The 25,529-nt window shown below is 35.3% G+C and overlaps 2 protein-coding genes across 3 annotated transcripts in view; one reads left to right on the top strand and one right to left on the bottom strand.

The window, feature by feature from the left end:
• LOC135695987 (uncharacterized) overlaps positions 1-25,529 on the bottom strand; it is a 72,443-nt gene that overhangs the window by 13,405 nt on the left and 33,509 nt on the right. The window contains exons 1-13 of one of the 2 annotated variants that reach the window (XM_089112423.1): positions 11,458-11,583; positions 8,841-8,922; positions 8,309-8,384; positions 7,394-7,443; positions 6,868-6,902; positions 5,178-5,268; positions 4,994-5,074; positions 4,310-4,504; positions 3,626-3,765; positions 2,909-3,129; positions 1,259-2,179; positions 738-765; positions 201-361 (exon numbers count right to left, since the gene is read on the bottom strand). In XM_089112423.1, coding sequence (XP_088968549.1) covers positions 201-361; positions 738-765; positions 1,259-2,179; positions 2,909-3,129; positions 3,626-3,765; positions 4,310-4,504; positions 4,994-5,074; positions 5,178-5,268; positions 6,868-6,902; positions 7,394-7,443; positions 8,309-8,384; positions 8,841-8,917 — 2,076 coding nt within the window. In that variant the 5' untranslated portion in view covers positions 8,918-8,922; positions 11,458-11,583. Of the gene's footprint in view, positions 1-200; positions 362-737; positions 766-1,258; positions 2,180-2,908; positions 3,130-3,625; positions 3,766-4,309; positions 4,505-4,993; positions 5,075-5,177; positions 5,269-6,867; positions 6,903-7,393; positions 7,444-8,308; positions 8,385-8,840; positions 8,923-11,457; positions 11,584-25,529 lie in introns of those variants that run through there. The other variant, XM_089112424.1, reaches the window with a different exon arrangement.
• LOC135695992 (ubiquitin domain-containing protein 2) lies at positions 14,474-18,844 on the top strand. The gene is made up of 3 exons (XM_065215242.2): positions 14,474-14,736; positions 17,037-17,264; positions 18,347-18,844. Exons 1-3 carry the CDS (start codon positions 14,652-14,654, stop codon positions 18,736-18,738), a joined length of 705 nt encoding a protein of 234 aa, XP_065071314.1. The 5' UTR covers positions 14,474-14,651; the 3' UTR covers positions 18,739-18,844.

Here is a 25,529-nt window from a genome sequence, read left to right as displayed (position 1 = left end):
ATACACCTCAGCAAAATGCAAAATGTTCTAATTCATTAAGCAGATCGCCAGATAAACATAAAGCTTATAACCAGTTCAATAACTAGTTGTTATCAAATAAAAGATTAAAGAATCAAAGGAGAATTATCCTCTCATAACTGAAATAACAGTGATACGCTTAAGCAATAACATTTTACAAAAAGAAAAGCATATAAACAAACCCGTCTGTGGGATTGGCTTTTTGGAATGGCCGACTGTTCAAATGATGTTTCAAGAAGTTTTGACAACGTTGGTGCTGTAACAGAGGCTGACGTCACGATTGGTGTTTGCTGGGAGGCAGATGAATGCCCATCCTTTGGTCCACCCGAGCTCCCGGCCGTTTCTGTTATGAGTAAAGAGAACAGAATTTGATCAAGAAAACACATGTTTTGAAATCTCGCTAATCGGTGCCGACAGAAAATCATTAGAGTTTATATCAAGAAGCTCAAAGAATCATTTATGAGAAAGATAACTCTTTGTTATCTACATTTCTAGATTGGTTTAAATTTTAACTGAATCAAAATGTACAATAGTAGTTTGAGCTACCTTTTCACTATATGAACCATTAATGTTTATCTATTTAGTAGAAGTTAGGCTAAAAAATAAGACAAGTGGGCTGTTTGTTTTATCGAGCACTGTTAATTCAGATAAGAGAACACAATCTTTATTTATTTATATATATATATATCTGATAACATGGATAAATTTTTAGAGTGTACCTTTCACAACAAGATGATCCCCAATGATCTAAAAGATAATATTACGTTCAATTAGTAATTAAACTTTTTCCCTCAAAGAATAACTTTTACTACAACAACAAAGGGTGTAAATCAATTGACGTCACATCACGATACAAAGTAAAACCTGGTTGATTTTTATAAACAAGAAGCAAGAATTAGAAAGTCGTGTCACCATTTGCTCCTGAACCTATAAGATGACAGATACAATACTAATCGTTCATAAAGATAAGTACTTTAGAAACATTTCTTTACTTTTACTCCAAATTTTTTTGCAGATGATATGGTTATGGGAAAGAACTTAAATGCAGCAGGTTCGTGTTGCATGACAGCGTTGCAAAGGAGTTACATTTTCTGTTTCAGCATTACAAATGGTGCCAAATGGTGCCAAAGGGTGGGCATTCACCTGCCCCCCTTTTGTTTCAGCATTAAAAATGTCATGCATGCTTGCCCCAGGGCTTGATTCCAGTTGTATACTTTCAGTAAAAAATATTTAGGAATACCTTTTGCTGTTGCATAGCGGCAGCAGCTTTGATTTCAGACGGTGGAACGCTGAGTAATGTTGACAAAACCGAACCAGGTTCATTGACAGTTGTGGATGTTTGGTGATCTGAGGAACTGGAGAGCCTTGGGGATATCTGTGGGAACCCCTGTTTGTAAAGACAAATAGCTTGATCAAATCTGAGGTATTGGGACAAAACCGAACCAGGTTCATTGGCAGTTGTGGATGTTTGCTGATCTGAGGAACTGGAGAGCCTTGGGGATATCTGTGGGAACCCCTGTTTGTAAAGACAAATAGCTTGATCAAATCTGAGGTATTGGGACAAAACCGAACAAGGTTCATTGGCAGTTGTGGATGTTTGGTGATCTGAGGAACTGGAGAGCCTTGGGGATATCTGTGGGAACCCCTGTTTGTAAAGACAAATAGCTTGATCAAATCTGAGGTATTGGGACAAAACCGAACCAGGTTCATTGACAGTTGTGGATGTTTGGTGATCTGAGGAACTGGAGAGCCTTGGGGATATCTGTGGGAACCCCTGTTTGTAAAGACAAATAGCTTGATCAAATCTGAGGTATTGGGACAAAACCGAACCAGGTTCATTGGCAGTTGTGGATGTTTGGTGATCTGAGGAACTGGAGAGCCTTGGGGATATCTGTGGGAACCCCTGTTTGTAAAGACAAATAGCTTGATCAAATCTGAGGTATTGGGACAAAGTCGAACCAGGTTCATTGGCAGTTGTGGATGTTTGCTGATCTGATGAACTGGAGAGCCTTGGGGATATCTGTGGGAACCCCTGTTTGTAAAGACAAATAGCTTGATCAAATCTGAGGTATTGGGACAAAACCGAACCAGGTTCATTGACAGTTGTGGATGTTTGGTGATCTGAGGAACTGGAGAGCCTTGGGGATATCTGTGGGAACCCCTGTTTGTAAAGACAAATAGCCCGATCAAATCTGAGGTATTGGGACAAAGTCGAACCAGGTTCATTGACAGTTGTGGATGTTTGGTGATCTGAGGAACTGGAGAGCCTTGGGGATATCTGTGGGAACCCCTGTTTGTAAAGACAAATAGCTTGATCAAATCTGAGGTATTGGGACAAAGTCGAACCACAAACTTTTTCCTGAAGAGGCTTTCCGGTGTTTAGAGAAACTGTAACTTTTTTGTGACAAAACCCAATTAATGAAGCAATAAATGATAGTATTATAAAAGTTTGGAACAATTTCCAATTCATTCGTAAAACTCTTATATATATAAAAGAATGGGAGAAAAAAGGATTTTCTGTTTATAAAGAAATAAAGCATTCAAAAGTTGTACAACAAAAAGGGGCCATTACCAAACACAGTCGTTCAGCCCATTATTCTTGACGCAGAATTACATTTATTTGAATTGCAGCTTGGCTGCATAATTTCACATATTTTGAGGTAACCTAGCAATAATACTATGTCAATTTATTTTCTATAAAAGGCAGATAGCTGTATACAATATACAATCTTTAACGTGTTCCGAACATATAGTCAGCATGGGAAGGGATTGAGGCCTCTGCTGTTGATTCGCATCTAACGAAGATGCTTACTGGACACTGCTCTCAAAAAACAATCGGCGCAAAATGAAATCCATGATCATATTATACAAAGAGATACTATGTATTTACCTGTCGCTGGTGTGTTTGCTGATGTTGCTGTTGTTGCTGTTGTTGCTGCTGCTGTAAGAATTGCTTACTCTGTTGCATTTGTTGCTGTTGATGCTGCTGGAGAAGTATCTGCTGTTCTTGGTGAAAATTCTGTTGCTGCTGTTGTTGGTATGGCAGCTGATTTGGATACTGTTGTTGTGGGAAAAAGGACTGTGGTCGTACGCCGTGGCACTGGCTTGCATCTGGACAAAGGAAAGGGTCGAAAATTAAACCCTTCCCAATTTAATCTAAATGTCCTAATTTGTAAGCTTCCTTTGCAGGCAGTAAGCCGCTGGCAGCTAAAAAATATTTTCTATACATTTATTTGCCACAGAGACCAATGGAACACAGTGATTGATCATTTAAAAGCCATGATAAAGATTCACTGGCCTTTTTTGATAGTGCGTCACTTTGGCATAACGTGCAAATTAAAATGCTATAAATTTTACGGATGATAAAAGTACAACATATTCTACATGTAGTGGTCGTCTACATGTTGGTCGATAAGAATCAAACATTATTCAAAGGAGGCGTACATAGAGAATCTTGTATTGCAGAATTTGACTAGCGACAAAATAGAACAGTATTGAGAGATATTAAGAGTTCAAAGATAAGCTTTTTAAAAGGTAGTAGTGTTGCCATCAGTGCTAGACGGACGTATTTTTATTTCAGCAAAGAAGTAACATTTTAAAAAAAAACCTGTGGATGAAGAGGGCTCGCTAGCACCTTGAGATGCAGGTGCGGATCCCTGGCCATGTGGGCTGGAATGGAGCGATCCTGAATGACTCTGCTGATGTCTGGCCTGCTGTTGCTTGAGCTGTGTCATCCAAGACTCGAATCTGACAAAACACAGTAATGATCGGGATGGTGGAAAAGGTAAAATATTACAGCAATGTAAGCGAACAAAAGAGTAACCCGGTGTTTAAGTGGCCCAATCGTTGCCTGAACTCTCTGATATAGACAAAACAGAGGAAACAATATGCAACAATAGGGCACAGTTCTATAAAAAAATGCTACAAAGAATTCACAGAACAAGAACAAGTGGAATAATAGATGCAGAAACTCGCCTTACATAAAGAACATTTTACAGCAAATAAAGGAATAACACAGCAATATTTAAACCTACTGGAAAATAAATCAAATATTCTCAGTACATTTAAGTTTTGTTTCGAAATGATCTGTGGCAACAAACAAACAAAACTATACAAAATAGTTCCTAAATCAGAGTCTCAAAATCTGCTCTATAGCAACAGAAAAAAACTTTCCATTCTATAGCAGCAAGCAACTTTTCATAAAGATACTATGTAGCTCATATATAAATACCACAGACACTTCGCATAGAAACAGAAAACAGCCAAAAGTATAATGACCTAAAGAACATACTTTTTCGTAGCTTTAGGTTGTCGCTGAGATTTGCTTCTTTGATACAAAGCACTGGATTGTTGTTGTTGATGCAGGGCTGAGGTGCTGCTTGAGCCCATGGTAGCATCTCCCCCATCAGGGTAGTGTCCCTCCATAGTCAGGTGAAATATTGGATTGTCGTCAGGAATAAAGGACTCGATTGGTAGGTTCTTGCCACTGTCAAAAGATTAAAATACGTTTTAGAGTATGCTTTTAGGATTGATAACGACAAGATTGTTTGAAACACAATGCAATTGACATATCTTATAATGAACCCAAATAATGTGCCATAATTTAGCACTAAAAGTCTCCAGTGACTGCAAATTTTTGAAAATGCAGTGCAGGGTCAAGTTATTCAGAGACTGGAAAAGATAAAAAATCTTGTTCGAATGATAAAAAAATCAAAGTTTGACCTAAATTGTGATGATTGAGAAGGTCAGCATCTTTGAACCAAAAAAATTTAAATCATCAACCGGTCGAATTAATAGAATATATACAATATTTAACTATAAGCGAATTTTCTGCGAAAAATTTAACTTGTGTCAGAATGGAAGATTTGAAGAGAAACCCCTTCCAAATTTTTAGATTGCTTGAATACAATACTATTTACTTGAAACAATGCTTGAAGTTGAAACAAAAAGAGAATAAAAAGTGTACAACTGTCACCTATGAAATTCATTCCAAATTTTCTGCAACTGGTCGTCAACTTTTCCACATCGAATTTTTTCAATATCACTTTTCAGTTTTCTATAAAAATGGTAGCAAATGTTAACATAACTGCTAAAGCTAGCTAACTGTACATTCTGCGAAAAAACAATCAACAAAATATCGTTAAAAACGAATGGCCTACTTGTATTTCAATCGATCAGTTTGTATTGTTTTCTTCAACTCGTCAATTCTTTCAAAAGATAGTTTTCTGATAATTTGTTCCATCGGAGTTTCTAAAACAATAAAATAAGCACATTACTTGAGTTAGTTTAATCTTTAACAACAACTTTCATGGTTACATGATTAATAAAACAAAGCTAATGCCACATCACAGAGATTATCGGAAAATCGCTTCGACCGTCGGAAAAGGAAAAATCTTTTGTAAAAAACAACAGACGCATAAATAGCATTTGACTCTGTTAGAATCAATTTAATCATACGCTTCAAACATTAAAAAAAATGGTCGGTGTAATAACAAATTTCTTCCTCCTGTTAACACATATAAACAGAACAAAACATCAGGATAATTTTCACAAGCAAAATACTTGAAGGACAGAAAAATCGAATAACCCAGGGCGAATAAGGAAAAGCACCGTGCACTTGTTTGATAGAGCTTATCATTTTAGACAATTTTAATTTTCCCACAAAGAAAATGAGCTTTTACTGTCTTTTTGTCTTCTATCTAGAAATAATCCGAAACGCCTAGAAATCGTTGCCTGAATCTGTTTTAGCTATCTGCGTTGCCTGACAGATTTTAGCGCATTCATGGCATTTTGATTAATTTCTGTCGTGCTCCTACACCAGATTTACTGCCTTTTCGAGAGCTGTTGCATCGTCATAGTACCTCGCGAATTTGAGTTTCAGATAGTTGTAACGGATACACTTACACTTAAACAGATTATCAAGATAGATAAATAGCACATCGAGTCAAAGGGCCTGAATCACTTCCAAAACCTTCGGCAACCAACCAAAAGCCCGGATTACGTAAAATTATTCTAAAAAGAAGCTGTTTGTTTAACTTATTTCGCTAAACGTAAATAACAGGCAGTTTCAGGTTGCCACTGATTATTAATATAAAAAGGAAATACCGCATTCTTAAAGAATTTCTTCTTGCAGTGCAAATTACATGATGTATATCATGCTGATTCTTGGGGAAACAAAGTTTCAGTAACAGGCTAGATGGCTGTTTCCATATCACAAACTTTGGTTTGTACAATGTATCAATCGATTCAGAATAAAATAAAGCCTCAAGTGCAATCAGAATACTCAAGAATTCTACATGGAATTATTTACATAACTTTTGGCAACAGGTGACATGGATTTTAATCCAAACAGCCTTTAAAATCAGGGAAAAGTTTAATTAGCATAAAACTGCATTTAACGAACAAGCTTTTTATGCTTGGCAGTTCGCTAATTAAGGTCATCCTCTAATTAGAAATTAACAAGTTATTGCAAAGCTTTCAACCAAAATCAATCCAACTAGCAAACAGTGGAAACCATTATCTCGTTTGAGCCTAATCGTTCTAGTTAAAGGATTTACCGTCAGTCAAAATACCTCGAAGATCGGTTGGCAAGAATATCTAAACAAGCAATCTTTACATCATATATTAAGATTTGAGGACAGAAGGGCAAATCTTACAGATCATTCTAAGAAATACACATTTTCCGTCTATGTTCGATTCTATTCTTCATATTGTTGATATAAGATATTTTACGTTTTTTCTGATTAATATGACTTTGATTTTTTTTTTGGTTATTGGTTTGTTTGTTTGAAGAGGAATGTAAAAATACGGAGAACAGGGCCGAGTTTAAGACTAGGAGGGATAACATACCGTTTAACCCACTTTCACTGGATGTTCGTTTTCTCCTAGAACAAAATAAGCAAGACATGATAGAATGACTTTGAATGAAAATTGAAACAAACTAAAGCTTTTTGTCTGTTACTCTTCAGAGTATAGACCGTCAAAACATAGATCGAACTCTACGCTAGGAAATATATATTCCCTAGTTGTCGATCGAAATAGGCCAACCAGAAACGTGAACACAAGACGGTTGAGTTGTCACACGAGAAGCTTTGATATATTTCTAAATGTTTGCTTTTTTCAAAGTCATTATCAACTTTTGTACCACAAAAGGATTGTTTTAAAATATGATAAATCATATACTTTCCCCCGCAAGGTCTAAGCAAATGAAACATGAAATTTTATGAATGACATCACCTGCTAGACATTTAAGTAGAATATCAACTACAGCACTGTTCACCCCACATATGTTTCATACGTGTTGGCAAGTTTTGCCATGTAAAAAAATTGATATACTCAGAAAACGAAAGACAATCAAACTTTGTGGATTACTTACTTTTTGGTTGAGGTACCTTCCAGTAAGCTCCCATATTGATTTGCGCAATTCTGCGGGAAAAAATATTAACAGATGGACAAAAAAACCTAAAAACCAACCATTACGATTAACAGAAAAAAGGGTATTTGGCCTGCACATTAAAAGTTTACAAATAATGGGCATGAACATCTTGCAATATTGGGCATGAAAACCTTGAAAGGCTGTTCCTTAATTGATGAAAATCAGAGGCTTGCCAGTGCTTTTGACCGTAACTTCTTTTTACAGATGGTAACTTTTTAAAAAAAGTGGATTCTTTGGAGATACTTTTTCAAATTTAGTGCACTGAACACATTCACATTTCTTGCGAGATCAAACATTCAGAATATCAATTAACTTGGTTAAAATATAGCTTGAAGAGGACAAGTAGCTACAAATTAGAACGTTCCCATGTTACAGTTTCTCGTTTGGAATTGCATTAACACTATCTTCAGTAAATGATAAAAGGTGTCTATTGTATGTAAAAACCAAATTTTTGCAACATTGACCTGAAACCATTCTGGCTTATAAATACATCCTATATCAGACGCTTTAACAGAAGCTTTTGCTAATTTGCATGGAAAGGCATACACAATAGCCTACAAATCTGCATTTCATCCTTGGAGTATAAACGTCAGATAATGATAAAAGGTAAGCAGAAATTTATATCTAGATGCAGATTGAAAGTGTCTTGATAGAAAGAATGGCCAATTTGACTGGTTCTTTGTTTTGACCAACCCAGAGCTGCTAACTCCTCGCATAGTTAATCTGCCTACACTCTCACTGTATAAAACAGGCTTTTCTAGTTCAATGCTTAATATAGAAAGCTCATTATTAAGATCAACTTAAAAGAAATATTTAAGTCTCTTGATAATACCAATACCTTGATAATATATTTACCTTTTGTGAAAACCATTCTGTTGGTCTTGAATGTACTGCTTCACAAATTGGTTTGATTGTTCTACTAACTGAAGCCCTGAAAAAACAGCTCAGCTGTTTACATGCCATATGAAGATACATTGTTCTATAGGTTCTAGCATCCCAATAGAAGGGACATAACTAGGTGTTCAAGCGTTAATGTTTGAAGCATATATAAACATAGCAAACAGTGGTATACATACTTGTTGACAAATATTGTTGACAAATTATACAACTGAAGTGGGACAAGAAAACATTTGGCAGACAATTAGAAACAAGTCAATAAATACAAGAAACAAAAGAATATCCATTTAAAGAAAAGTCTTTGAGTGGCAGTAAGTGGTATAATTTGACTGCAATCTTATAAGAAATTTTAGAAGTTCTAACTTTACATATGTGATATACGTATCTGTGTATAATTGAATAAAATGTTTACATATCAAATACATTTCTACATGACAACAACAAATAAAATTTGTTAACAAAGAAATATAAGTAAAACCAATAGGCTTACCAATTTTGATCCCCACTTCGTACAACACAGCAAGCCAAAACTAACTTTTCCCTGACAGACCAATCATCCAAATTCATTTTTCCTGGAAATTGATTTGAAAGTTGAATAAAAGTGAATATTTCTTCTATTTTATATTCTAATTTAGAATGTTTTATTTCTCATAGCACAATTTTTCCAGTGGTATTCGTTGGTATTTTTTCAGCTTGATATATTTTAGAGCAAGAGTGAGAATGTAGATTCTATAATGAACAAAAACAAATTTTAGAATGGCTTTGAAAAAAGCAAACATTTTATGACATACTAAAAGCTTTTTCGTCTGACACTCCTCAGAGCAAAAACGTCAGAATAAGGTTCCGAAAGAACACGATGGAAAATATATACCCAGTTGTGGATCGAAATAGGCCAATCAGAAAAATGCAAGCACAAGACCGGTATAGTTGACCAATCAGTGCCGCGAGCCTAAAGAAAAATTACCAATGGAGTCCAAGAGAGAAAACGAACTTCTTTTGTCTACACAAAGGCGGCTTTTTCGTTTTTATGTAGATTGACTCCAAAACTGCTAGATGGAAGGACGACCGGGCTCTGCCAATTATCCGAAACATGTCGTCATTATAGAGTTTTGCACAATCAATGAGGAGTGTCAGACGAAAAAGCTTTTAGTATGTCGTAAAATGTTTGCTTTTTTCAAAGCCATTTTCAAATTCTGTACTGCAAAAAAATTGTTCACAAATATTAGAGTGTCTTTCGTTAAAACATTGACAAATTCTTATCTAGTGTGTTCTTATCTAGGGCAATAGAGAGAGATATATCAGAAACAAAAGCAATAGTATTGTTACTAATAATAGTAAAAGTCAACTATGCCTAAATTGCCCTGTGAAAACATGTACCTTGCACATAGATATATTGGCAAAATTGTACATTATTCCCATCCCTTATTATTTCTAAAGACTGAACACCCAGTGTGGAATTTGTTTAGCGTACACCAGAGATATTAGGAATGCACTGACAATTTCCTATTGTACTCCTACTGATTATTGGGGTGTTAGCCTAACATGGGATCTACCCTGGCTGAACACTCCAAGAACACCAGAACAACCCAATAACACCCTATAAGAAAAAGCCATAAAACCCCTTTTAACAGGCTGAGCTGTGTAACTGTTTCTAATTACTGTGTAACACCAAGATTCAGTGATTTTAAAAGACTTACAAGTAGTAAATTTAAGGAACTTTTCAAAAACTATATATAAGTGTTTTCTTGGAAAATTGTTGTCCAGAAAATGCGCAGAATCGTTTATCCTGGAAAATAAGTCTGTACAGAATCCTTGCGTAGTGATTCCTGGTCATTCCTTTCAAGGTAAGCAAATTATTACCATGCCCTTTTTGTGGCTAAACGAGAAATTGAATAGGTCAGTTAATTTCAAAATCATTGATAGGCTCAATCCTGAGGTATGAACTGCCAGCTGTTCACTGCAACCCCGAAACAGAGCCTCAAGGCATTTTCTGTTATGTTGTGCGGCAGAATATTCTGTGGTTATAAACATAGCATGGAAACACAGCCATTACGCAAAAATCAAGATAGCATGAAATCTTAAAGAAAATAATTGAATTTAAATGTTAGTAGTTTAATGATGATTCTTTATCTACATTTTAAATCAAAGTGCCTTTCTTACAAAGACATGGTTTATACAGACAGGGCACAAGCCCTGCTGGCAGTCATAAAGCATCCCAAAACCAAATACCACCCAACCGCACAGTTAGGTTATATCAATGTTGCTTGGGCATTAAAGGAGGCAAGGCAAAGAGAGATTGTTAGACACAGCAAAAATGCATCAAGATACGCATAAATGGTTCAGAATCACATTGATATTGTTGTATATCTATCTGCACAAGGACAAGCAAGAGGGCATAACAAGAATAAGTTATTCTGTGGAGCTATGATTTAAGGTCGTTTTTGCAGAAATAGCATGTAACATATTTGTCACACAGCCCACAGAAGATCTCATCACTGATATGATCACTGAAGAAATTTTAAGTTCTCACAGCAGCCTGGTTTGTTTTTCTCAACTCGTCAGCAGATAGATTTGTAGCGAAGTGCTAAGCATTTTTTTTACATAAAAAGAAAAGTTCATGACGTGATGACAAATAATGAATAATAATTTGGAATTTTATTGTTTTCGAAATTGCTAAAATAGTTGAACTATCAACCATACAATTTTTCACCTTTCTTAGGGTTTTGAAAGGGCGTGCTCCTTCCCTTTCATTTCAGATTACCTACTTTCCGACGCCTCGCGCCGCCCCTGCCTCTAGGAGCATAACAACTAGATAAAATCATAATTGCCCCAGTTTTAACTATTCCTTAGTGATCGAAAAAGCAAAGCAACTTAGAACCGCAACGTCCTGTTCTATATCCTAAATGCGTGTACAGCTTTGCCTCATTGGCATCGAGCACATTATGACAGACCGGTAAATAGTTATTTTTATTAACTTAAAATGAATATGAAACCACAACAAATGTCAAACACTGAAATGGCCATTAGAAATTGACGTAAATCAAGTGATACATGATGTTAAAATTTCCGAACGAAATTTCAGTTGCAAGAATATGTTGTTTTCATACCTTTCTAAACAGCAAACGTAAATTTCTAATCAATTTCGGAGGAATATTGCAAAGACACGGTCATACAGCTAGTTGAGCGCCATTTTAGAACATGAAGACAAAATAAACTCGTTTCCATTTAGAGACATAGAATTGAGGCAAATCATTGCGCCTTGTATCGGTATTGGGGGCCTATTAAATGGGGTGAATATTACTCACCCTGCTACATTTTACTGTGTTTTGAGGTACAGAGCTTCAGACGAAGGGGGTAGGGTGCAAAGCAATAGAGTTTTCAAAAATATTCTGTGATGATTGTTAAATTTTCCCTTGACCCCCCCCCCCACTTTCCAGCCTGCAACTGAGCCCATGAGGTAGGCACTTCCTGGAATATTTCAAAAACCCGAAAACACGATAAGTCTTGGTAGGATGATTGTTAATTTGTCCTTCCTTTATTTAAGCCCCTATTGATAACGACCAGATACCTTGTCTAGTCCACATTTTCAGCTTGAGAGCTGCCAAAAAAGAACTGTGGTGTAGATGATCAAAAGTTTCATCAGTAATTTTCAAAATATAGCCAAAGCTTGAGTTCGAATAAGTGTAGGAAAATAATTTATCTTTTGCGAACATCGCCACTTTGCCTTTCTTAAGGGACAATGAAAGGTCATTGATATAAATGACTAACAATATCAAGCCTGTAGAAGCATCAGTTCAGCCCATGGAGAACTCAAGTTCTTGGATATATAGGGCGGAAGAGAAGAAAGTGAAGATGAGCTGGGTAGCTTATTTGTTGATTACGAAGGAGAACCAGAAACTGAATATAGATATGTATTTGATGTTTAATAATTCTTAGACAATATCATGGAAAATCTATTTTGAATGTCCATCGATGTCAAACGAGATTTTTCTAGCGTTTAAAAATTTCGGTAAGAAAAAATGTTTGGTACATAATGTAACTCGAGAATTTACGGTATCAAAAAATCAGATTTAATGTGCCAAAAATTGCCAAAAGAATTGGTACATGAATTCTAAATAAATTGACATGTGTCAAAAGAATTCCCAATTTCGAGCAACAAATTGAAAGGCGCCGTATCAAATTTATCATTAAAAGTCCAATAGAGCCAGTGAGTACGGAAATGAACAATTTAGAAAATTTTGATCAAAGTCTTTCAAAGTCAATCAATTTCTATTGAAAGACTTTGTTTTGATACTGGCATAGATGTCCAGCCTTGGATGCAAAACGAGGAGAAAAAACGTGCTTTTTGAACATTTTCTTTCATTTTAAGAAAACTATCAAAAATTTACACTGAACTATCAATTGTCCTATCAAAAATTTAAGGCAGAACTGTTATTTTGTGGTCCTGGAAACAATTAATTGTTAGTAAATGCAGAAAAATCAATGTTAAAATAGGAGCAACTAAGAGCATCCAAGCCTCAAAATATCCAAAAAACTAAGATCAACGTGCCTTTGAAAAATTATTTGATTCTTATAACAAAAATGCTTTGTGACACAAAAACTATTGTTGTTGTTGTTGCGTTCTTTAGTTGATTTGTTTATAATTTATGTAACTAACTAGCTTTTTTAGAAATGTCGTAGAATTTGAATTAAATCAAAATCAAAATCAAAATCAAATCAAAACTATCAGTGGAATCCAGGCATTAATTTAAGGAATTTTCATCACTGCACAAAACAGCTTAAAACGCAGATTTTTGGGGACCTACCAACAATATTTTACATTGTTTTCAGGGACATGTTCAGTGTAATCTGGCCTAACTACAGCTGCCACTGATTATGTATAAATCTTACCAGAACATATCAAACCTGGCCAAAAGAAAACAGAGTAGCAAACCAGATGACAGGGAATTTTTTCTACATTTCCACCCTATGGGGTCAATATAGTATTTCTTTGTGAATTGGGGAAATAGAGTGGAATGTAATTACTGTGTTTGTAAGTTATTGATTGATCCTTAAAGGCAAATCAACTGTTTCTAGCTGTTTCTTTTCCTAAAATGCTGTTTTTAGAGACTTGATCTCTAATCATGTTGCATATTTCAATGCTCTAAGAACTGTCCAAAACAGAGCCTTACTGTATATTACATACTTTTTATGTAATATGAAGTTTGTTTATATAGTACAAATCTGTAACTGCTATTAATCTTTCAAAACTATACCTGGTTAGCTTTATGGATAACCAAGCAAAAAAAATTTTTTATCCAAATGTAAAACAAAGATAGATGGTATTCACTCCAATTATTGTGGCGTATTGTATTTCATACAAAAGAAGAGAAACAGGCCGTCATTTGATGGTGGTAGTGGCATTGGGTCTTTTTGGCCATGCAATGCAAGAAATCTCACGTTGTCGGATGCCTTAAAATAATCTGGAAGAAGAAGCGTACCTGCGAGTGGAGCGAGAAGAAAATTCTGTGACCACGCCCCTTAAATTATCTTAAAATATATTTCAGATTATTTCTAGCAGTTTTTTCTTGCAATCATTTTAAACATTTGTTTTTTTTTCAAGGCATGCTTGATTGATTCCAGTCTTAAAATAATTCACATAATTACTTTATAAGACCCCACAGACCTTGGCTTATTCCTTGGAATCTTAGCAATAACAGGATTTATTGCACTATTCTTTTTATCTATTTCTTTTCCAGTATTATTTATATTTTCTTAAAAACACTTTTTGCAATATGAAGTGCGTTTGTGATTAACTGTATATTATTTTTTTGTTTAAGCTGGTTTTAGTTGAGTTTCACACGTAGATTGATTCTGTTATCTCATTTGACACTTGATAATAGTTTGTATTCATTTATCTTTATTCTAAAAACTTCCAAATCAGTAAAATTTGGAGTATTTCTGAAGTGAAGTAATTCATCACTGCACATTTCCGATTCATCACTGCACAAATTGGTCATCACTGCACCTTAAATTAATCCTTGGTGGAATCAACCGATGAACAAACCCCTTTAGAACCATGCGCAGGAGCAAACCAAACCACAGGGGTAGGTTCCTCTTTGTGAAGGAGGCCTGGAAACGAACAGCCTTTAATTTCTTTTCTGAGAGAAAAACAAATGGCGAAAAATAGGAATGAAACGGAAGAGGCGATGAAGTTGAAGGTTTAATCGTGAAACGATAAATTCAAAGTAGAGTTTGAGGCTGAAACAGATTATGTCCTTATTACAAAGATCAAGTCTTGGTTGAGACTCACAAATGTACAATGGGAGGATGTGTGAGTCGCAACAACAGGGAACCTTCTACTAGCGTCACTTCTTCGCAACACCTGAATAGTGGCACTGGAAATGGTTTGTATTGGAAATCACTGGTCTTAATCAAATCGAAAGGATTATTTAAGAAATTTAATTTTCAAAGTTAGCTTCAAAAGCAGTTGTATTTTGGACTTAATGGTAAGATTTCGTAAGTGCAAGTGAAGTAGTAGGTGGGCTTTTTCACACAAGCCTGTCCTTGGAGTGGCCGTAAGTAAGACTGGTTTATATTAAGTTAATACAACCTAATATCAATTAAGTATTCTATCAGTTAGTTTCAATAGATATGTAATTCTTCGTGAGAAATTTTTGTATTATTGTTGTGTTGTTATTCCCCTTTTGTTTTGACATGATGGGCATTGGCATAAAATGTTTGTCAGGCATTCAGGACCCAATATGATTTCATGGCATCTGCATCTCTCAAGAAGTTTTTGTAAAATTCCCAGTCCCCTTTTGCACACCAGAGTGATGAGCAAGGCTTGGGTGTGATTTTTGGTGTGATTTAGATTCATGGATTTTTTAAAGATCACAAAATGCCTTTTTAAATTTGCTTGAAGAGATTGAAACAAGTTAGTCATTCTAAATTTAGTGATTCTCTTGAGATCAGGGCTTAGCCCTAGGACAAATCTGAAAATTGTGATCCTGTGAACAAAGGAGAGCAGAACATTTTATTGACCACAGTCTAAAGTTTAGCTTAAATTACACCTCAGAATAATTCTTGCAGTCATTTTCTTGCAACCCTTAGAATGATTTACCATTTTAGGTCCTTTTTGAGGCCCCCTGTCCCCCTCTTGGTGACCCAACTTGAAATCATAAATTAGGATTATCATTTTTGGACTTTTAAAAATTATTTCTAAAGTCAATTCTTTACCTGCTAAACCTATTGGAATATGAATAACAACCACTGGTGTTAGTTGTAGGAAAGATAAGTTTCAACTTTCAACCATTGATTTTTCCTGTGAGTGAAAATTGATATGAACTGGATAAATGGCTAAAGAAACAACATGCAGACAAACTCAATCAACACTGGGAAATTAGGCGCATGCTCAAATTTGCACACTTATCACAAGTTAACTCTTCCAATCCAGGGTAGTAGCTTGTGCACTCTCAAGCTTTCATCAAAAACTGCCATGAAATCTGGACCATGACTGCAATGGCATACCTTTGGGAAAGTTTATGTTGGGTGTACCCTGCAAAACTTCTAGATTTGCTTCCTAGAAACTTTAAGCTGACTAGAACCAAGCACTAAAAACTGTTATCATTATACTAAGCCTCTGTGTATAATAGGTTAAATAAAGAACAGCAACAAGACCAGACGTGCTGGTAAAAGGATAAGATATCATGGGTGTGCCAGTAACAAACTGGTGAACAAAAATTGTATTTAGGAGGTGTATGTAGTCAAATTTTCTATTCATTGTGGCATAAAACATTATATACTGTTCTTGAAATGCTCCAAATACCCTTATATATTTCTGTCTTATTGTAATAGGTTGATATTCATGCATTTCAAATTGATATTGCATTCTAGTAGTAGTTTTTGAATGCTCTATCCTAGACTTTTGCATCAACTTTTTCATTAATAAATGGAAATCAGGTAGCAAATATCTATTTATGATAATATAAAAGGTTTAGGCAATCAAGAATAATCATTCTAAAAGAACAAAGCCGTGTGGCATAGGCTGATCAACCTGACTAGACACAAAAAATTCTGAAAAAAATTTAGAAAATGCAAACTTACACACATACAAATTAGGATGAATTCCAACAAGGAATCCTAGAGCTCTAAAATGTGAATTTTGTCTACTTCCATTGATTAATATATTGTGTACCAAGGACAGAAAATTTCTTCTCAATGCTTTTATCTTTGTTAACTGACCTTAATTCTGCTTGCTAATTACCATTTGCATGCAGCAATAATGCTACTTTCATGTTTGGTACTCAAGTCTCTAACAATCTACTGACTGTTAAATATACATTTTATTTTCACTTACTCAAGTGTATATTCTTTATTACAAGTTTACTAGACTTTCACATGAAAATATAATAGCCTGCCTATTTAAAATAATTTATTATGTCAAGGGTTTATGAGCTTTACAATTTTTTTGAGTTTGTGGCAGTTTCAATGATAGCAAACGTTTTTGTGGCTACTAAATCATACAAAATTCATTCTATGATTTTAGTTTTTGATTGCATGTATCCCTATACAATATTAATCATATGCAATGCAATTAAGTAAATAAATTTCATAGATTAATTGCATTTGCTTTTTAAAAACATCTAAAATTGACTTATTTTCAGCAAAAAGTATGAAAATGATATAAAATAAGTGTTTTTTGCAGTAACAATTGGGAAAAACAAGCCACTGAGTGCTGATAAGCCAAAATGGAAATCAGAGGTTGCCATGACAATGGGGCAACTGAAAGTGAAGCAAGATGAGTTTTGGGAAACATCACCTGCATATGAAGGAAGAAAAGAGATCTGGGATGCCTTAAAAGCTGCCTGTGAAACAGATGATGTTTCCCTTGCACAAGCAATTATTGATGGTGCTAATATCACACTTCCAACAGGTAATTATAATATGTTACATTTGCTGTAGCAATGTTTTGCCTTATGGAATCTGGGTAACTGCATTTCTATGGAAGACTGTAGGTATATCAAGGCAGCAGGACAGGGCACAACAAGAAGCTCAACAAAAGATAATGCAAGAAGCAAAGCTGTCTCCTCACATAGCCAGATAACCTACCCTTTTAACTCTAAGACCACTTTTCTCATTCCTCTGAATTGAAGAAAAGACATTCTAGGTAGGTTAATATAAACCCTTTGTTTTTTTCTAAAACAGCATGACATTGTTTTGTTTTAAGAGCACACCCTTCCCGCTCTTTCTTCCATGTATGTTGTTGCTATTTCTAAATTTGATGTTAAATATCTTTTTATTTACCTTTCTTTTTGTCAAACCTGAGGTAAATGAATCAATTTCAGTAAAAACTTAAAGAAGCAAGTGTAATTGAAAATAAGAAAAAATTCAAAAAAGTATTGCAGATTTAATGTAACAGATGAACGATTTTATTCTATATAATTTTCAAAGCAAGATATCTAAATTTATAAAAAATTGCTTGTGTTGTGAAAGTAAAGAATGGTGACTACTTGTGAAACAATTTTTCAAACTGAATAGCATGCAAGTTTTTAAAACTCATTTGAAGTAATAATATTTAAAAATGTTTCCCATGTTTACATGTTTGCATATACGGAGTCAAGGTCAAATACACCTGGAACAGAATCGAAAACATTGCGCGATGTGAATATATATCAAGACCATCGCATTTCGTTTTTCGACTTTGCGGGATATAGGTTGCTTAGTTACTTCATTTGTGGTCTTCCACAGGCTTCAATGGTTTGTAGCGAAGCTTAGCTCCTCGAGTTATTCAGCATTGGGAAAACTTCGTCATACACATCCCAGGATCTAGTTTTTTCAAAAATCTTTTCAAGACGTCTGACGCTTTGGGTCAGATTGTTTTATTATTTATCCCAGATGATGTTTACAGAGCATTCATCAGTTAAAATTCACAAATATCACTGCAATAATCCCCAAAAATGTTTTAGGATTTGTACCAGCATGTATGAATACAACAAATAATTTCTTATATCCAAGGTTCATTAACAGATGCGTACGACGAGCTTGGGAATCATTACGTCATTCCAGTTTACTGCATTTGCTCTCCTATGAACATAGTAGCCACTGAAGAAAAGTCAAGCCATTCAACAGACTCGAAAGAAAGCGTCCAAGACGAGGCTGATCTTGGCGAAGAGCACATGATACGCTGCCGTTTGTCCACTACGTGCAAAGATTATAAAATCGATGTTCGTACTAGGGAGACTGTCAGTTCTGTGAAAAAAAGACTTGCACGAGAACTTGAAATAGGCACCGCAAAACAGAGATGGTTTTTCGGTGGCAAGATGCTTTATGATAAAATGACAATTGGTGACATCAGAATACCTCGTGGCTATGTAATACAAGTCATACTGGCCCCGGTAGAAGCCTAACTACAAGTTTACAATTAGCGATAATAAACTCGTTTGTTAATCTCTATCATAAAAAATCACAGATAATTTTTGTTTGTATCAAAGATACACCATTTAATGCCTTTTTTAATAAATCTTCAGGATTTTACAGTAGTTAATCTAAATTGTGACTGATGTTCTTTAGCTGTTTCCTGCCGCAATCTAAGCAGAACTCAGTGTTTTAATATTTTAGAACAATTACGATATACCATGTAAATATGCGGAATACTGTATGCTGTGTCCTACAGAACACGTTTTATGAGCTGTTATTTGGCTATGCTGTAGAAACCAAGAAGTATTATATGGAAGAAATATAACTAATTAGGAATTATTATCATCTGAAGGCTGTGTATCATGTATTTCCTTGAATCTGAAGAGAGTTTTTAAAATTATATTGAAAAGATGCATAGGGTGTATGGGACTCTTGTTTCACATTACAAAAATCCTACAATCGGCGAAGGATAACATCAGAAAGTTAATTAGTGATATTTTGCGTTTTAGATCCAGTTAAGGATCTGTTTGCAATCTTTGTATATTAATTTGTACGTATTACAAACGATTTTACTAGAAAGCCTTTTTTAATTATGACAGTTTTACTTGCTCATTTAAACACGATATAAGATTACTGCCTCGTGAGTCACTATTCGTCTTTGGTCACAAGAATATTACACCAAGCTTAATCAAAACCACGTTTCCTCTTACCCGTTAGCAAAGTGGTGTAATGGGCGTCTCTTGCAATTATTAGTAAAAAATTCTTATTGATTTAAATTTAACTGTTCCAAAAAGATTACAAAATTAATCTGGCACAGAATGGCGTCGCTAAGAACTATTCCCAAATTTAAATGCACTCTTTAAGAAGTAAATTGATTAATAATTTGATAACAATTTATGTTTTGATGCGTTTTCTTTAACACTATGTTTCGGAAAAAAATTTGATGCCAGACCACAAGTACATCGGGCTATTGAATCCGACTGGAAAGCGAGGCAGGTGAACGCAATTCTCGCTAAACATCACTTTAAAACTTATTTTTACAAGAGTTTCGATTAAAATTTGGTAAGAAGCATTTTTTGTATCACGAGTGCTCATGATATTGATTTTATTTACTACTTATATCTTGATATTATTTGGGGAGCTACTAATGAATAGCGATGTCTAAAATCCCGGACAAAATTGTTGAGACAAACTGCAATTTCTGCAATTTTCTACTTTAGTCGCCCCTATAAATTCGAATCCCCCCCCCCCCTTTCCTCCAAATCAATGTTGGATTTGTTGTTCTATCATTTTTCCTTCAAAAACATGCATTCAACATTGAATTGGGGGAGGGAGGAAAGTTATTTTTGAAAGGAAAGTGAGAGTATAAACTTTCCTTGAAAAGTCTAAACCATTTTTGTCCGTGATTGTAGTTCCTGAATCACGAGTGACTGGATCATGATTAGCGGCAGAGCGAAAAGTTTCGCCCTGAATTATTTTTGATGGATATGGCGAATGGTTGTCAGCCTCAAAATCACACAAATATTCTTCATAGCTTTAATGCTATGACGTGCTCAAAAGAGGTTTGCAGTAATTTCCAAAGCGAGGCCATAAACTGAATTGGTGTATGGAAATGTATACCTCATTGATGTATTTTGACATGGGCTTTAGCAAAACGATTACAACAATATTTACCTTCCCAAGGCTGTATCTGTCACTCATCAACCTATTGCAGCACTGAAAATCAATTTTTGCACCCTTACAGTAGACGTTGCGGTAAACCTACACATACAATATTAATCACAACGGTGCCAAAAATCTCTAGGTTGGTTCTGTTTCACTAAAAATTGAGTAATGAATGTTAACGAGAAGAATGCCATATGCGATTTTTGCACGAATCTGGTACAAGCACATGCTTAGAACAATACAGTCTGATGGGAACCTTTGCAAGGTCCTAGTCGAGATGTGACAAAGATTAAATTATTGTAAGTTTCTGGCCGCAATAGGCAGATCAGTGAAACATTGTCCTACTGTTATTTCTACATTTTAGTTACACTTTGGCCATTTCATTTATCGCTATAACTCTTCAGCCAGGCATCGCGGAGCTGGGGGGGGTTGAGGGGGCAAAAATGCCAAATATCAAGTAATAAACTACCAGTAAAACCTCTTTTTATATGGTTTTAGCCCCCCTCATATTTTTTAGACCCCCCCCCCACTTTTCTCAACGCTCCGCGGTGCCTGTAAGCTATAAGTCCGAAGGGTTTTTGCGTAAAGGTTATAGCATAGACTAATAATTAGTTTCTCGTTAATTCTCGGACATTTTGACCGGGCGTATATTCTATCTAGAGGGTGTTTTATTGACAGGCCCGTCGGAACCGGGGGGGGGGCTGGGCAGGGGCGATGTGGCTCCTAGAAAAGGGCAGGGAGAAAATGATCATCGGGGGTGGGGGGGGGATGCTGCAGCCCTGTTCAAATTCCACGCATCTCTTTCGCAGGGGTCTTTTAAAAAGACTCTTTTTGTTTATGTTGACCTCCTCTAATTCTGATCTGTGAACTTGAGTCTACATGTAAGTGAGGGGTTTTCTCACTGTGTTGTAATTACTAGAAGCCCAGGGTATTGGTTTGGACCCAGTCCTCTTCCCGTCAGCCACAGCGTTGACAACACCTTTCATTGTTTTCGGTATACAATGCACTTGCCACGACAGTTGATTGAGTTAGTTAGTTTATCGCTCGTGAAGCTATGGTCACTTAAATTGTAAATGGATTTCTTATGCTATTATAAAAAAGAAAAACGTCGATTTATGCTATCTCTGGCTCAGAATCTTGTCTTTTCAACATATGGCGCCCAACGTGAATACTTCTATGCTAATGGTTATCGTCTACCCTATTCGCAATACCCCATTCACATTGAATATTTTCCGGGATTTTATAAACTCATTTTAAAGGTGTCCCGCCTAGCCACAACGCCCCTGGGGTTAGGGGGGCTGGAGCCTTCCAATAATTGTCAAACTGTAGCATGTTTCCTTCATAACAGTGTAATGAATGAGAAAGAAAACGATAGGAAGCCCCCCCCCCCCCCCAATATGAATCTCGATCCGACGGCACTGATTGACGGTCACTTATTAAAAAACTGTGGTCTAGCCAGTTGATTTGAAATCCACTCGGAAATATAGACTTTCAAAGTGCTATAATGCAAAACAAAATGTACGCAATTGTATTTCTCATTTCTTGAATTTATTCTAACACCAAACAACTTTGATGGACTGTACATTTTGATATACATGTCTTTTTATTTGAGGTTGCACAAATTCGAGAGAGGGCTCTAATTAGTATTTTTACTTCATTTATCGGCACTTACTCGCCGGGACTCTTTATCGAGGACTTGCGGCTATTACTTAAAATCTTGATATAGGATTATGTTTTGTCAAGTTTTCCAACAATTGGAAATTTTATCAAACAACTAAAATACTTTTCTTTAAAGCTTTTTATTCAAGTAGCCTAAATCCTAAGAAATTTAATCAATTACCACTTTATCGAGATTTAAGTTCACAAAATGTTACCTTGGGTACCAGAGCCGAACAAATTTAACGACAGTAAGAAAAAGCACAATACGCGTCAATCAGTAAGAAAATTTGGTTTTGCTTTTATAAAAGGTTGGTAACATTTTGAATAACTGAAACTGGCCTGAAAACTTACCCATTTATACTCTTATGAATAACCCTCATTAATAAATGTAGATTTTGTTTAAGTTATTTGTTCTGATTAAATTTATTTGTCAAGAAAGAGTCAGCCAGAATCCTAAGATAATACCATTCATCCGATTAGCCAAAGCATTTAATCCGAGTATTACTGATTTGAACTTTTCTCCATTGTTTCATTTGCAACAATGATATAGTGTGCCTTTCAATAGGCCAATGACACTCTATTTGGTGAATAACTAGGCGTAACAATGAACAAATACATCTGAATAATAGGCCAATAAAAAGAGTTGCCAAACAACTCCCTTAATACGGATGGGCATGAAGAACCACCAGGAACTTCTTTCAAATCACTCAATGCTGCTATTGTGTAAAGCGCGAAGGAGCAGATACGCCTAGTCCAGAGTAAAGATGAAAGAACAACAGTCTTGTTCCGTTGTCACCGGAATTCAATTTTCTAACGTGCCTTGGAAACATATCGATATGGGCATATTGTAAAGAATTGGTTATGCATCGTGTCTTTTTTACTGTTCCTTACTAGCTAGTAATAGAAACAGATTAGTATCGTAAAGATTCATATGAAAATCAAAAGTATAGTCTTTAAAATTTGAGTGACTTACGTACTTGCAAGGGGACCCTGCCAAAAGGGAAGAAAAGAAGCCTGTCCCTCCCACTTATAAAAAGACTTTTTTTAAAAACTTGCAACCAAAATTTTTCTACTCTTTCTTTCACGGACCCCTATGCAGCTTCCAATAGATTTGTAATGCTTGTACAGCCAGAAGGTATGTTTTAAACAGGAGACTTACATTGCTTCAAGCGAGCTCAAATTTCCCCACGTAGTTTCCATCTACAGTAGAAACCCACATAAAAGAACCTGTTTTTATAAGAACCTTGAGGCTGAAATTTAATCTTTCAAACCCCATAATTAAGAACCCCCGAGAGGCTAGAATTTGGAAAGGTTCTTATGTATATATAAGAAAAAAGGTTTTCAGAGTGGTATATTTACACCCTATTCACACTGGCAAATTAAACCAGATTAGAGTAAAGCAAGTTATGGTATGTTGCATTCTAATTGGACAATCTAACAACACAAACTCATTTGATTGGCTTGAAATTCAACATAAAAAAAGCTGGTTTAAGTGTGTCCATTAGAATGCCTGCAGTGAAAAACATTGTTAATGTGTGCAAGGCCTGTACGTATAAAAGAACATTGTTAAGAACCTTTTAGACTGGAATTTAGAATAGCAATTAAGAACCTATTCAGGCTGCCAGAAAAAAACCTAGGTTCTTTTATGCGGGTTTTTTCTGTATGTCCGAAAACCACATCCCTATTTCGCGATTAGCAATTTGCACAAAGAAAAAATCAAGAGGGGAAAATTAATTCACTACCTCCATGTAATACTTTTTTAAAATGTTCTTGTATAAAAACATGAGCAGTAAATCCAGGGGTTATGCCTTTTAAATTCAAATTGAGAAACTGAAGAGTGAAAAGAGTTCAGTTACCAATTTACGATATACCTTACAAAGATGATCGGATCCCATATTTTTCTAGCCCAACGATGGTGACTGAGATAAATCTTTACGGTGCTTTATAGGCAAAAATCCTTACACTCCCCTTGAAAGGTATACACTTCTTTTATAAGGAACCTATCTCAAGGCATAACTCCAAAAGTTCCTTATTCGTAGACCTCAAATCATAAAATTGTAGTACAAAAAGTTCTTTAATAGTTCCTTAATTTTCACTGCAAATCAAGTACCATAAAAATAGTACAAAAGCAGGAAAAACATAAAAATTTTGATATTTGCCTTAACTTGTGGCTAGAACTCAGGAGCAAAAACACAAAGAAGGCTATGTATAGTGAAAGGCCCTCTTTCGGTGTTTTGACTACAATAAGCCTTTACACTTAATAGAGAGAGGGGCGAGACAGTATATGCGGAAACTACTCAATGGAGCACTTGACACCCGAATAGCAAACAATCCATACGAGTATTGGCTGCAAATGAATGGAACCGGCTTTTTAGTTCTTGATGCTTGCAGTTGTAAAAAATTTTCAAATCGAAATGTTGCTTAGGGATTTCGTTTTTAGTAGTATAAGTTCTTTAAATATTTTGGCCTTCTACATGTAGGTTCCTTATAAAGTGGTTCCTTATAAAAAAAGCGTGCACGCTCAAGCTCAACACGGTGTAGTTGTTTCAACTAAATACACTTAGACCTAATCAATACCCATGATCTTCATGAAAAAAATTCAGTTGATACTCAAATCTTGTTTCTTTTAAAAGAACTTTTCATTAACCATTTCCACAAAAATGTTTATAAAATGATAAAACCTTTACCAAATATAAGATTGAGATGCCATTACTCATTAGAAACATGACAAAATCAATTAGAGACTTCACAGAAATTCTACAAACGACTTTCCAGATAAAAAATTTACATTATCCTTGAATCAACCAAAGTATGAAATGAATGCATGTTATCTGATCCACATAAAGCGAATGAAATTTTGTATGACAGTTTTGATTTTGTTCTCGTAAAGCAATGCTCATTAGCCAAATTCGATTAATAAGAGTAAAGTAAAGCTAGATCCAAATATAGGAAAAATTTGCTCCAGTCTCAAGCCCCTCGGAGTACAAACTGGACAGTTGAAATCAGCACCATGAAATCAGAAGCTCGACGCAGCCCTTTTCGGAGATTAATTATAAAAATATTTCGATCCTCCAATGTTACCAATGTTCTGAAACCAAATTTACCTGGTTGGTCAATTTGGTTTCGAAAATTGAATTAGATTAAGGTTAAATTGAATAAGATATTTACCCTCTTTCGCTTTTTACTAATATTCATCTTATAGATAATTTAAAAGCTAGATTTACAAAATTAAAAAAGTTTATGAAGGATAAATTATACTTTAAATTCCGCTGATTTTAATCTTGAGTCAGTAAAAATATCACCTTTCAAAGCCTGCCATGTATCATCCTAAATATTTTTTGAAAAACACCAAAGACTACTGGATATGCAGCTACGGGAAGATGTATAATTTAAATGAATACAGTAAAGAATTGTATTGCGCTTTTTAAATTGAATTGAGAGAAGGCAAAGTATAGAC

This window comes from Rhopilema esculentum, chromosome 14 (genome assembly GCF_057945365.1).
Source record: "Rhopilema esculentum isolate cy_ngs chromosome 14, ASM5794536v1, whole genome shotgun sequence".
NCBI lineage: Eukaryota > Metazoa > Cnidaria > Scyphozoa > Rhizostomeae > Rhizostomatidae > Rhopilema > Rhopilema esculentum.
The sequence above is the reverse complement of the archived record's forward strand: the minus strand, read 5'-3'. Positions and strand labels throughout refer to the sequence as shown.